The following is a 14,146-nucleotide window of genomic DNA, read 5'->3' on the forward strand; positions in this document are numbered from 1 at the left end:
TGAAGAGAAACATTCCACTCGGTCTCACTCAGGATGGGTTTTCTGGTCCCCTTTGACCAATTAACAGATGCTCAATCCATCATGACCACACTTTTTAAACCCTGTTATGCCACTGATCCAGCGCTCTGTCATTGAGCTGCTTCAAGAAAATGGCAGCGCAAGTAGCAATACTAGCCTGTGTCACCGGAGTATACTCCGCCTGATTTCTCCTGAAAAACTCCACCTGTCCTGAATCTGATCCGCCCGTCAGAACAGACTCCTGCCAAACACCACAGCAGGGGCTCCAATGTCCCCAGCACGAGAGTGCAGTCTCCCTGTCTGCTCCTGCCCTGAAGACTGTGCCTGCTTTCAGTCCAGTCCTGATCATGAACACCATCTCCCTTCCTCATTCTCCATCACTTCATTATAACACTGAGCCTCAACGATTTTTACTGATATGTAATTTTTTTTCTATTTGGGGAAAATAAAAACAAACATTTGTTCACAAAAATAAATCGCATGGTTGGTCTATTGAGATTGTTTGCCTCTAAACACTAAAACATGCAAATAGAAAACAAGAACATTATTTTCTTTTGGAAAAAAAGTTGAGAAGGAAAAACTCTTCCTCCCACGTGAATCCTGATCATCCATTCAGCACAGTGGGACTCCTTTCTGTTTAGTCTCTAAGGCACTAGGTACAAAATGTTTATATTTCTGACAACATCAAAACCACAACTTTGCTTTCTTCAACTTTCTTCAAATTAAGGGTTTCTAGCTATAATTTTCTTGTGCGTAAGAAATTATGTATTTCCAATAAACAATAATATAAATTAGTAGCACTAAGAGACTCCTATTATATACAGTATACTACAACCTCCAAACTTCATTCATACCTTGATAAACTGTAGCTAAAAGAGCTAGTTTAGCATGAAAACCAGTGAATTTCTCATGTGTACATTCTTTTTATAGGGGAAATGTATCCACTCCTCCTCACAGAACCTTTCAGGCCCCTTCAGGTTGTGTGGCCTGTGCTTATCTGTGTTTTTCTTTTCACATATTCAATTCTGCTTGAGACTCCTATTACCAATTAAAAACATTCATTTTGTATTCTCTCTGATACCTTTGTTTGTTATGTTTCATCAAGGTTTTATGTTGTTTTACTATTGTAAAGTCTGTTTGTGTCCATGTTTGAGCTTCTCAACAGAAGGCTTCCATTTCAGACTAAATAGCCTCGTAAATTTTTGGGATCCATCTGTGCCTTAGATCTAACTAGGGCACATAGAAATAAAATTCAGTTTACAGCTGGCATTAGAAATTAAGAAAAGTTATTATTCAAGATCATACTTTCTGGGAATATGTACAGCTTTCAAATATAATATAAACATACACATTGAATATTATTGCTTTGATTCTCTGTCACACCATGAAAACCTCTAACATTCTCCAGATGTCCTCACAGTCTTGCCAAATATTTGTTTTAAGGAAAATGATATAAATTACCCTAGTCCACGTTTTAGATACTTTGGTGCTTTGAAACTTTTGACTTAAAAACATTTGTTGCGATTTTTATTAAATATAAATACACATATTTCTTCTTTTGTATCCTATTTAGTTTTTAGAGTTGTGAACAGTGTTGTAATCGTTCATATTCACTATCAATTTCATGTGAAAGAATATCTTGTATTGTCAGGCCAGTCACTTTTTTACCTTACAAAATCTTTTGTATCGATTGTGAATAACTATGCTGTTTTTATACAATGAGAATATTAAATATACTGACTTTATTTTAGGTAGGGTTGTTATTGTCTTGGAGGAGATGTAAAAGGAATTATATACCTGCTATTGACAAAAATGAATGTACTGTATTTGTACAAAACCAATGTTTTTATAAAATGACTGTATACAAGCATTGTGTTCATCTTCCAAGATACTTTCTAAGACCAGCTTTCTTTACTGCTTTGTGCATCAAATAAGTGAGAACTATCATGTTTTGTTTATACACAATATCCAATTACACCACTCTTAACAGAGTTAGAACTGCAAAATGGCTTTCCTTTGTTTATCTTCTTCCAGAATATGGTCTACAAAAGAATTAGCTTTAGGGACTTAGACAGTTTGGATGTTAGGTCAATAGTGATCTTCATTCAGTACAAAGCTCATTCAAAAAATAGATTAATGGTTCTTCTGCTGTTGTAAGCATAATGCACAAAACCCCCAGACCGTCAGTGCGTTTCCAGAGCCATAGCAATATAATGTCCCTGGCCATGTTGTTGCCATTCCTGATTAATTATATTTTCTGAGGGCCAGTGTTATATATGACCCTCATTCCCCCCTTGTTAATGAATTGTTAATGCCTCATTTCTAGACTAATGATTGCAAATCAGACCATGGCATTGTAACACCTGTCTAGACTTTTTCTCACTATTTGTTTATAAAAAGGTGTTTGTTAAACACTTCACTAAAATCTAGGGCCTTGCTTGAAAACCTGAAACATTTTTTTATTAGAGCTTAAAAGATTAAAGAAATGCCTGCTAGTAAGTTATTTAATGTGGTGTTTTATTCATTACATAACATTTTTTATTTATTCCAGTTCAGTTCAGTTTATTGTCATATGCACAAGTGCAATTAAATGCTTATTTGCATGTATGCTCCAATACAAAGGCATTGAAGGAATTACCAAAAACATAAACAAAGAACAGCAGTAACAACAACAGCAAGTGAAGAACATACATACTCCAGGCAGATGGTACCCCAAGTATTGAACTCCAACGCCCTAACACTGAGGCAGCTATGCTGACCACTGTGCTACCCACAACATTTTTTAACACCACATTAGAATATGAGGATACAACTTACAAAATAGTGTAATTAGTCAATAACAAAAAGTTGTATATTTCATTCAACATTTTTATGTCAGTTTCTTAATCTGGTATTTGTGCTTACTTACAGTAATTGATGTGTTTTCCTTGAGATTTAACTGAGCACCCTTTTAAAAATGTTCCTTATTAAAATAGACATTTACATTAACATTAAAACATAAAGTAATATTTCAACATATTTTTACAGACTCTTAAGAGCTTCTATATATAATGTATCCTCCAAATGTGATGCATACGCTTTGATAAACTGTAACTAAAAGCATGAAAATCTGTGAACCCTCTATGAAAGTCAATGAGGTACTTACTGTAGCTTTTTGATGGGTTCTCACAAGGGATATTTATCCTACACTCCTCCTTGCAGAACCTTTCCAGCTCCTTCAGTTTGTATGGCTTGTGCTTTCTTCAACTCGCGTCATAATTATTCTGCTAGAGACTCCGATTACCAATCAAAAACATTGATTGGTATTCTCTCTAAAACATTTGGTTGTTACGCTTCATGTAGGCTTTATGTTGTTATACTGTAAAGTTTGTTTGTGTCCATGTTTGAGCTTCTCAAGAGAAAGTTTCTGTAATCATACTTCATACTAGTCTAGTAGTGAAACCCTAATGTAGAAGCAGAAGATGCTTGATCTGAAAAATGAGTTTTACTGGGGCAACTCAGTACCTGGCCATAAAATTGGGACTGTCAGAACCTCCGAATGTACAGTGATTAGACAGACGCCCTATTGCCAAAGCAGAATTCATCAGTTATTACAGAAGAGTCAGGGAAGTGAAAGATCCAATTCTTGGACCCCCAAACGAAGATAATTAATCTGCTAAGAAGGTACAGTTCACAAAACAGAATCTGGAAAAATTACTGAATCGTAAAATATTTTCACATTTTTGTGCAGTTGACATCCGAGTTAACACACTTCTGGGGATGTGTTATGGAGAAGGCAAGACTGAGAAGATAGGTGACAGTGGAGCCTGAGAGACAATGCAACTAGCAAAGTGAACAAGCAGTTTGAAAGCTTGTGTTGAATAAGAGCAGGAGGAAGTGGTGAGAATTATCTTAAATCATCCCAAGTTTGGCTTGTGGCACAGAGGTGCAAAAGGTCAGACTCAATGACAATCCTTAGACACCCAAAGCTTACACTGTGCAGAAGGGAACTCCAACATCTGTGTTTAACCTGTGTCACCATTTGTAAACATATTTAGGGTGCGAATAAAAGGAGTATGTTCAATATTCTTTTACATATATATTTGCATTTTCAGTCATAGATGTTGCAAATCCTGTTTTTGTCTTGTTTGCTAAACCAGCTTTTATTAAGCTTCGTCAAAAGTATGGAATACAGAAGCTACTACAATATACATATCAATATTAAGTACACTATGAAAATGTATTGAAATTAATTCCTGCAAGAAAATGTGTTTAAAATAGATGTTTGTGTTTCATTAGTACAGTATATTTAATTATGCTCATCTGTTTTTCATATTGCAACATATATTGATATGATACTTTAATAATATTCTTTTAAAAATAGTCTGTTTCTTATGTGTATTCAGTAGCAGATGCCAGACCCATCCCTGTATGGCTGGAACAAACATAATAGTTTCAGCATGTACTGTATCACAATAGGGATGTTCAACATTTCATTAAAAAGACAGGACGGTTTTTTTTCCTAAGCAGTTTTTCATGCATTAGCCTATACAATTGTGTTTGAATACACCCTGTTCCAGAAGACAATGCTGGAAAACAAAACAGCCATATTATAACCTGCATTTCTAATATCATCCTGGTATAGCGTCAGTTTGTTTTGAGCTGGTACTTGAAATTTGTTGTTGAGCAGCTTAACTCCCTCCCACCTGCATTTTCCTGCTTTAGACTCGTCAAAACCAGGAAGTAAAAAAATCAAGGAAGTGAACTCTGCTTCTAAAGTGAAAGTAGCTGAGGGAGGGCAGCTGTGCAGGTCTCTCCGGCTGTCTGGGCTCTTAGTTTACACTGCAGCGTTCGTTCATCACAAAGGCGGGCAGAGAAATACATTGTGACATACAGAAGGAGCGGGAGAAAAGAACAGGAGTGGAGCTAGAGACTAGATAGCTGAGAGTGAAGACTGAGCTGGAAGCCTGGTAAGAGAAGTTGTTTTGTGTCAGGCAAGGAGGCAGACAGACAGGCGGGCGAAGCAGCTTGAGAAGCAGCAGTCGTTGCAGTGGGAACTGTTCCCCAGCAGAGCAGCAGAAGAGTGGGGGATGGGGCACTGTCCAACAAAGAGAATTTGAAAAAAAGAAAGAGAAATTCATGGCAAAGAGCACGGCTTAATCCTACGTGGGAGCAAGCAGGCACAGCGTGACTAAGCTGTGTGTGTGTCTATGTGTACAGACGGGAAACTTTGTAAAAGGCGAGGAAGAGGAGGAAGAGATTAGAACAGTCAGGGTGAAGACAGACACAAGACACAAAACAACCAAGCCAGCTGCCTAAAACTGATAAATCTCCCCCACAAAGCTGCAGCTGTGGAAATCTGCTGATCTGCTGAGCGGTTCTGAGGAATTAGAGCCCTACGTTGTGGTCCCGTGCTCCACACTGACAGCGTTGGGGGGAACCCGATGGACGGCATGGTGGAGCTAGATAAGGAGGAGCTGCAGAACGATGGGACATGCGATGCCTGTGAGCCAGATGAGGCCCAGCCAGCTGTTAAAATATGCCACTTTTGCAACTTTGCCTTCTGCAATGTGCATGCGGACAAGCACCTCCAGAGCACCAGGCACGATCTGGAGCCGTACCTGCCAGAAGAGAAGGCCAAGGAGGGACAAGGAGCTCAAGGAGGGAAGGAGGTGGATGGTGTCCCAGGGATAGAGGAAGGAGCGATGGGAGGAGAGGTGGCTGAGAACGGAAAAGCGAGGGACAGTGTCACAGTGGAGAGGCTGCGATGCAAGGAGCACGGCCAGGAGGGGACGCTGTACTGCAGGCTTGATGAGAAGATCATCTGTGTGGTGTGTGCTGTTCAGGGGTCTCATGCAGGCCATGAGGTCATAACCCTGAGGGATGCATACGTGTGGCAGAAAGTGAGTGTCCCCGTATCGCTCTGAGTAGCAGTAATAATCTTGTAATGCACCCTGGGTAACAAGATGAAGGTTAACAGAACAATTTCCAAAGTTTTTTGCTCCTGTGCACCCTCCATCTCCATCTGCATCTCCTGTCTAACTTTTATTTATGTTTATATTAATTTATAGATTTTTAATAATCTCTAAGGCCTTGTCTTAAACCTACAGTAAAACTGAAATGTAAAACACTGTTTAAATCTGTGATAGTCCAGCTAGTTCACATTAATAATACTTTCCAACAGACAACTGTGAATCAAAATTGTAGCAATACATTAAATATTAACTAGGTACTGTTCACAAAATCCTATATCACCTTGCTACTCACAACTGGGAAATCACTGAAGCTCAGCAGCTGTGAGCCTGGCCAGTACCTAGATGTGAGACCTCCTGGGAAAGCTAAGGTTGTTGCTGGAAGAGGTGTTAGTGGGGTCAGTAGGGGGTGCTCACCCTGCAGTCTGTGTGGGTCCAGATGCCCCAGTCTAGTGACTAGGACTCCATACTCTATGAAAGGCGATATCCTTCAGGTGAGATGTAAAACTATGGTCCTGACTCTCCGTGGTCAGTAAAACTCCCAGGGTGTTTCTTAAAAAGAGTGGAGGTGTACCCCAGTTTCCTGACCAACTTTCCCCCTGGCCTTTACAGGTCATGGCCTCCTAATAATCCCCATCTATGAATTGGCATTATTATTACTATTGCTGTTGTTGTTTTTGTTTACTTTACATCTTTGGGACAAGGGACAATGAAAACTAAAAGACCTGGCACTCTTTTTAACATGGATAATACAGAGCAGAGGCTATCCAATTAACTGTATCTAATGACCTCTAATGAAGCTCCAGAGGCATATAGCACTCCTATAACTGAACACTGAAACAATACATTCCCTTAATAACAAGTCACTTAATATCATTAAAACACTACATTTAGTACCATATGGGCAGCATGGTGAAACAAGGGTCACTGGAGCCTGGATTGCTTTCCTGGTGAGCTATCTCTGTGGAGAATGGATGTTCCCCTGTTCATGAGCTTTGGTTTCCTCCCACAGTCCAAAGACAAACTATTAAATCAATTGGCTTTGGGGAAAATTGCTTTGGGGTGTGAGTATGCGTCAGATTATCCCTGAGTCCTGGGACAGAAATTGCACTTCCTCACATCCTAAACAGTTTGCTGCAGCTTCTCACCACCCAACAGCTTCTTTGTTATTCACTCACAGTCCCTCCTGTACCATAGTGCACAAGAGTGTAGCTCTGGGAATGTTCTCGCATGGCTTTCCAAATGACCAAACCCTCTCAGCTGCATGAAGATCAACAGAAGGCTGTGCTTCCTCTCTTGCAGCAGCTCTACTTTAGATGCAAGCATCCTCTATTAATGTAATAATACCCACACCCTCCTTGGATCAATTATACATTGGCCATGACTCTTAAATACAGCATTTATAGTGTGTTTCTTACTAAATGCTGGACTCCAAATAATAACCATATAGAATTTGTGAACAATCATGTGCATTCCTCCTGTGGACACTATTATTGCCCGCTGTGGGCACACAACTGAAGTGCTTGTATGAAGACAGCTTTTAGAAGGTAATGCAAGCATCATTATTTTTCTTTATGACCAGGAGTGTAAATAAAAGCATCAGCTTAATCTATGACAATTCTATTGTTCAATTCAAGCTACTAAATTTAATGAGACGTTACATGATTAGTCATCTGGCATACAGCATTGATTTTCCACTGGGAAGTGAAGTCTGGAGAGACTTACAAACCTCAAGCAGCAAAGTGTTTCTTGTTAGCACAAGACAAAAAATCATAACCTCACCACATACTGCACTGACGATCCAGAAGCTAATCAACCTGTGTGCAAAACACCATCTGGTCTGGCATGAAGTGCAAATCCTTCTGAAATTTGCCCACTTTTGCAGACATTTTGTTTACAAAATGCTCATGCACGAGCACATTTTCCAGTTTGTCTGCCGAGGTGTCTGTGGTTAATGATACTTATTTTCACATCCCTGGATGTCCAGTTCACAGAAAATATCTTCAGTTCACTTTCCAGGCCTACAAACTTTACATGTTCCCCTTTGGTCTATCTCTCTGTATGCACGTGTTTTCCAACTGCATACATGTTTCTCTTTCTCCCTCTCTCCTCTGCAGTGGCATGGAATACATTTTTGGAATCAAATGAACAATTAGTTGGTTTTCACACTATCCAGGGTACTGGATGAATCGCAAAGAGCTCACTTTACAGACCACCGTCTTCAGCTCAGTTCCTCGCTCGCCCCTGCCGAATTTAAACACCTTGCTCTTGCACCTGGTGTGGGAGAGACAATGTTTGCAGTATCATGCTTAAGGGGGTCCTAGCAAAGTCTCATTTGGTTTTCTCCATTGAAGTGGCATGTCCAACATCAGGTGATGGGCAACATTACTGCTGAATTATCACATTGGTTGAAGTAAGGAGGAACATTAGGTTACTCCTGTACCCTGGGTCTCTGAAAGAGAGGAGTAACCACTAATCTCTTTGGGATATGTGGTTTGTCTATGAAAGAAGAATGGTGAAAGGAGTGCAACAGACATCTATCCTGTTAGGCTCCTGACTCATCTTTTGGTGGTATTGGTGTAAACATTCAGTCCTCTGACTGTTTGGCAGTGGTCCGTATCTGGTGTCTCTTTTTTTAAAGTATAATGGTTAAAGGGATCCATTTGTTTTTTATGGAGAAGAAAATAAAACTCAGAGAAAATTAATGTAGACTCCCCAAGTTGGAATTGTCGCTTTTATATATAAGATTTAAGTTTTTTTTTAAAATAGAGAATATAATCTGAAAAGCCTTTGCATTTTCTGCTGTCCATAAAATATACTATATATGCAAAATTCAGGTTGCTACTGATCAAATTGAATTATTTTCATTGGAGCATTCCCTGCACACAATATTGATCTCACATACAGTATCTCTAACATCTTTATCTTACCATGCTTAATTATCCAATATATTTGTGCCATTTCACCTCAATTTCTTGTTTTCTGAAATCATTAACCTTTATGAGGCATTTCAAATTCAACCTGTTTTCTACTGAAACATACAAAAAAATAAAAACATCACAAATTAAAAGTGGTAGTGTATCATCTGCATTTTATCTTAATTTTGTCCTTCCTTAAAATCCTTCAGCAGTGCTATGATTAAGATTCCCATTGCATGGTTATCAATGGTGCAGATTACTGTGGCAATTACATGGATGAAACTAAAAAACTATATTCAGTATATCAATATTTTGAATATATACTACAAATAACACATTTGAAACATAAAGCATTTACTGTTGTTATACAGTACATGTGCAAAAGACTGCAACAGAAATGGTTTGAACTTACCTCTCTGTAATACACAACAGAAACCAGAATTTTCAGTTCTTAGAAACCACCTTTATATACTAATGCCCAAAAGAATGGGGGTTAAAAAACTTGTTTGGGTGGATTACTAAAAGATTGTATGGTACCTGATTACATATCTGAGATCTTCTCTGATATGTGGTGTCCAGTCCTGGCACTGGACAGCCATAGTCCTGCAGATCTTACAGGATACTCTAAATTGTCAATGAGCAGTTATGGAAAGCATGTTAATGTCTTGTAATTAGGCAATTGATTGATCTAATCATGACATTTAGATCTTAACTGCAATGGAAACTATAAAACACACCAGGACCCAGGATAGACAGCCTCTGCTCCACCCATAGTAAATGCTTGTACATAATTTGCTCGGTGTACATTTGCCGTTTATGATAACTTTTCCAGAACTGAAAAACATAGGACTACATAGGACAAGTTAGGACTACAACTAATGTGTCTTAGCCTTAGGAGCATCAAACGTTTTTTTCAGAGATTAGGGATTCACAAGAAACAATCAGCACTACTGTAGGTGTTAACAGTAACAGTAGCACAGAAAATTGACAATTCCAATACCTGTAACCAGAGGTAGTAAAAGTAACATATTTAAAGCAGCAATATTTTGTTCGTAATCTATATTGCCACTTGATCCAATACCATTAAATAACAATATACAAGCAGAAGTAAAATGGCTCTGTGATTCCACTGCAGGCTGCCCACTCACTGCTGTTGGTTGGTAGTTCAGATAAATTTACATGCAATTTACATATCTACAAGTCTTTCCTCCAATGAGATAGCAGTCCCAAATGCCCACTAAAAACAAAAAGGAATGACTACTAACATTCCATGACTGAAACAGAACCACAGTCCCACAACGAAAAGATAATCCACCCCAAGGACTCAAGAGTTTTCTGCATATTAAACAGTTCAAACTTGAAGTCAATTCAGCAAAAGAATTCTTTCATTTTGCATTTTTGAACTGGCTTACTAATTGTACTAAAGCTCCTATAACTTTACATAAGATCTTGAAATACCCATTTTTTATCCCGATAACTGAATTACTGACATTTGAATCGTTTGCCTCAAGCAGGAAACTAATGTTTTGCCCTCCATCTGTTTTTTTCTTTACAGAAAATAAGCTTTTCTTTATTCTCTCTTAATCTCCTCACCAGACACCTAAATTCTCCATTCACCACAAGCCCACCTAACTGACAAGTCTGGATCTTCACTTTAGAACGGTTTAAAAAACAGTTATGTTACCCTTAACAGTTGCAATTTATTAAAGGAGTCCTTTCATGATGCTACTATGGTAACAGAAGGGAGAGGAATGAAATTAGTGTTGCACAGCTCTCTGAAGCACCTGAAAGCTTGCCCTGCACTGATATTCTTCTCCATCCTACTTCCACATGATCACTCTAGAAGAATACGTTTACTCAATTTTTGGAACAGTTACCATGGCAAATAGCAACCTCAGCAGAAACATCAACATAAAACCTTTTAAGTCTGCAGGGGTGAGGCAATTATCTCGTCAAGAACATCATTGTGTTTCATGGTTTTGAAATGGAGCGAGATAAGATCGCTTTACAATATGTTATTTATCCAATGTTCTCTGTATTCATACTGCATGTGACCTCTTATTCTTTCTGGTGCGTTTAAAATAAATAATTCTGTTACCTTCGGATTTAAAGTAATAGTCTTTCAAACAATTAAAAGTAATTGCAGTTTGAAGATGCTGAGCTACAGTGTATATACTGTATGTGTTCAAGTAACACGTGGTCAATATTGACAAGGTTGGTCTGGTGGCCAGTACTGCTGTCTCATAGTGCTTGAGGCCCGGGCTTCATTCTGTCATGGGGTACTTTTTGCTTGGAGGTTTGTATGGCCGTGTGAGTTTTTCTGGGTGCTTTAGTTTCCTTCTGCACTTTAAAGGAGGAAACAGCAGGTTCCTGCAGTCTAGATAAATGGGAAAGCAGTTAGCCAGTCTGTACTGTGTGCGTGGCCCCCACCATGGACTATAAAGTGTTAGGATTTGCTTCACAATGGCCCTTTGGACTAAACATTTAGGGAAAATGGACGGATGATTAGATACCTGACTAAATCATAGGAATTTTACAGGATTATGTCTCTTTAACACATAAAGGAATACATGTGAAATAGCTCAAGAACATTATAAGGGAAACGTAGCAAAAGACAGGGGCATTGTCAGGCATGTAAAATGTATATTTCTGAATGGAAATGTATGAACATTATCCTTACAAATATTATCTACAAGGCATTTGCTTTCCTAATCTCTCTAAATCTGATTATCGTTTTTATACTGTAAGTGAAAATGTATTCTAAAACAAGAATACAAAGCACTTGTGACAAATTGCAAAGTTTTTGATCCTTTCTATACAGTACATACTGTACAATCATGTCTACAAAGAGCAAAGAATTGGTGAGACAATACACATCCCTGGGAGGAACAAGTGGAATAATAGAGCTTGTTAGACAAGGCACAGACAAACATAGAGTACAGAATGCAGGATGACCCAGCACACCAATGGATGAGAAAGAGGAATCACAAGAATAAAATAATAAAGCAAGTAACCACATTCATTTTTGGTTATGGAGACTGGAGCTTAAAGAGATTTTGGAAAATGTACCACCTAGCATCAGTGTTTTTTAATAAAATGTTTTTAAACCAGTTTACTGTGATGTAATGTAAACAAGAGTAAATCTCATCATTAAAGTATATAAAGATTTTGACCAGTGGCACAGACAGAGCCAAGACAATTTTCTCCTCTGCAAAACTTAATGCTTGTGATGCACACTTCAGCTAGCGCATCTTGATAAAGGACCTCAGTCATTGAAAATAATTAGCAAAAAACATTGAGGAGACCTTGTCTACACAATATGTAGTGTTCAAATTGTGATTAACTAACCTGGATGCAGAAACATTAGATGATGGGACAACTTAAGCTAGTTGTTCAAAGACAAGGCAAACCATGGAGGTGAAATTGGGCATCCCTAATGACAGCCCCTTGAAATAGGAAACTGAGAAGAACACCTGCTACTTATTTGCACCATTACAAAAGGGTTTGCGTGTGAAATTATGATATTAATGAAAATTGAACACAAACCTATCTGCTTTAGGACCAACCATAAATAAAGTCACTCAACCCTTCTTGGCAGCTTTGCCTACGGCTTGGCATTAGAGTCAATTCGCGAGATGGGATGACAGCCAAGTGCCAATCAAATGGAGTCAGATCACCTGTTTTTTTCATAAGCAGCTATGTTATCTATCAGTACAACTGAGAAGCTGGAAAAGGAATATTCTGGGCTTGTCGTGGTCTCCAGAAGAGCCATTTCTTGAGTTTGTACAGATCCAGTCAAGCGTGAGGGATACTGCAGTGGTTTGCGGTTGAGCGGCTGCGTGAGACTGCGCGAGGCTGCAGCAGACTGCGGGGAACCGCAGCATTTTAGATATTTTCAATAATGTGACTACAGTTCTTTGTAAATTCACCAGGTGGAGCTATGAAAGCTTAAAGGGACGTGTGGAGCATTTGGGCTGTTACCAGAAAACGCCTGGTTTTGAGTCCCGGTCTATGCTGAGGGACAATCTTTTTCTAATTATAGGATTTAAATGGTACAATGTTTAGACTTTTATTAATGTTAAACTATAATTCTGCTGTAGCTTGTGAAGGTGATGTGCCTTTTTCAGCTTTACATTCACATAGAGAAAATGCAAAGGTAATTTTTTGTAGCAGAAAACTAAAACAGTACTTTAATCTATAGAAATGTACGCACAGTAGATGGTAGTAATAGCTGAAAAAAATCACGAGTAGAGGTTAATTGCACTCTGAAAGGTAGAAAGAAGACAAAAATACAATGGAAATCTTACACATGCAAATTCATATTATACAAATTATTTTTAAGACTCTTCATTCATTTAAAGATTTCAGCTTTTCACACTTCGCTAGAATTTAGCACTCAGATTTCAATTCATTTGCATAGGCTTTCTCACATTCTTTTTTAGTGCTCCTTACCTACCCCTTGTCTTTATACTGTATTTTTGCTCTTTTCCTCTTTCTCCCTCACAATTAAATAGGCTCCACAGTCAAAACGTTTTTTCTCTTCCTGTTTTTGGCATGGAATTAATACATGCTATATGATAATTAATCTCCTTATTCCTCTGCAGCATTCACAGTGATAAAGCTCCTCACCTGAACCTCTGAGTATTCAGCACCTCTGCCTCTTTTAATCTTCAAGTCCAGTATTGAGATCAATTGCTGCACAGTCAACAAAGCATTTAAGTCTTTGAATTCACTGCTGCCATTTCAGTTTTTACTCCAAGAAAGCCAAATGTGTTTGTATACTGTTTTATTTGTTTTATTTTTTAAAGTCAGGTGACTCAGTGGAGGTGTTTCTCCATTCAGAACTTACTAATGTCATTTTCTCTTACTCTTTTTTCCTGTAGAGTAAGGAACCAGTAGACATCCTGGCCCAGACTATGGAGATGGCCGAGAAGCTGAAGTCCAGATGGAACTGTCCTAATGTAAGTTGAGAGAGCTAACTACAGTATGCACCCATCTGTGCCGAGCATCTCTTGTCATTTTAATGCTCATTGCAGAGTTATTTTTTACAAAAAACAGGGGAACATAAGAAAAATGACAGGATGTCATTCCATCCATTGAGCCCTTTGGTGGTTAGTACTTAACTGATCTGTGGATCTCATCCAGGCATTTCAGGGAAGGAAGCCCAGGTATTGGCTTCAACAACATTTCTGTTTGTCCCATACTCCCTCAACTCTTTTCTAACCTCTTTATAGGGTTATTCTTAGTTACAGAAAAGGA

At 38.5% G+C, this 14,146-nt stretch overlaps 1 protein-coding gene across 2 annotated transcripts in view; it reads left to right on the forward strand.

The window, feature by feature from the left end:
- Window positions 1-4,758: 4,758 nt before the first annotated feature.
- The window catches only part of trim44 (TRIM family member 44), a 58,961-nt gene continuing 49,573 nt past the window's right edge, over window positions 4,759-14,146 (forward strand). Inside the window, exons 1-2 of one of the 2 annotated variants that reach the window (XM_088611688.1) lie at window positions 4,759-5,900; window positions 13,771-13,848. In XM_088611688.1, the coding sequence (XP_088467814.1) occupies window positions 5,442-5,900; window positions 13,771-13,848 (537 nt within the window). In that variant the 5' untranslated portion in view covers window positions 4,759-5,441. The remainder of the gene's footprint in view (window positions 5,901-13,770; window positions 13,849-14,146) is intronic. The other variant, XM_088611687.1, reaches the window with a different exon arrangement.

The sequence above is a fragment of the Lepisosteus platostomus genome, chromosome 18, assembly GCF_059453375.1.
Source record: "Lepisosteus platostomus isolate fLepPlt1 chromosome 18, fLepPlt1.hap1, whole genome shotgun sequence".
In the NCBI taxonomy this organism is placed as follows: Eukaryota; Metazoa; Chordata; class Actinopteri; order Semionotiformes; family Lepisosteidae; genus Lepisosteus; species Lepisosteus platostomus.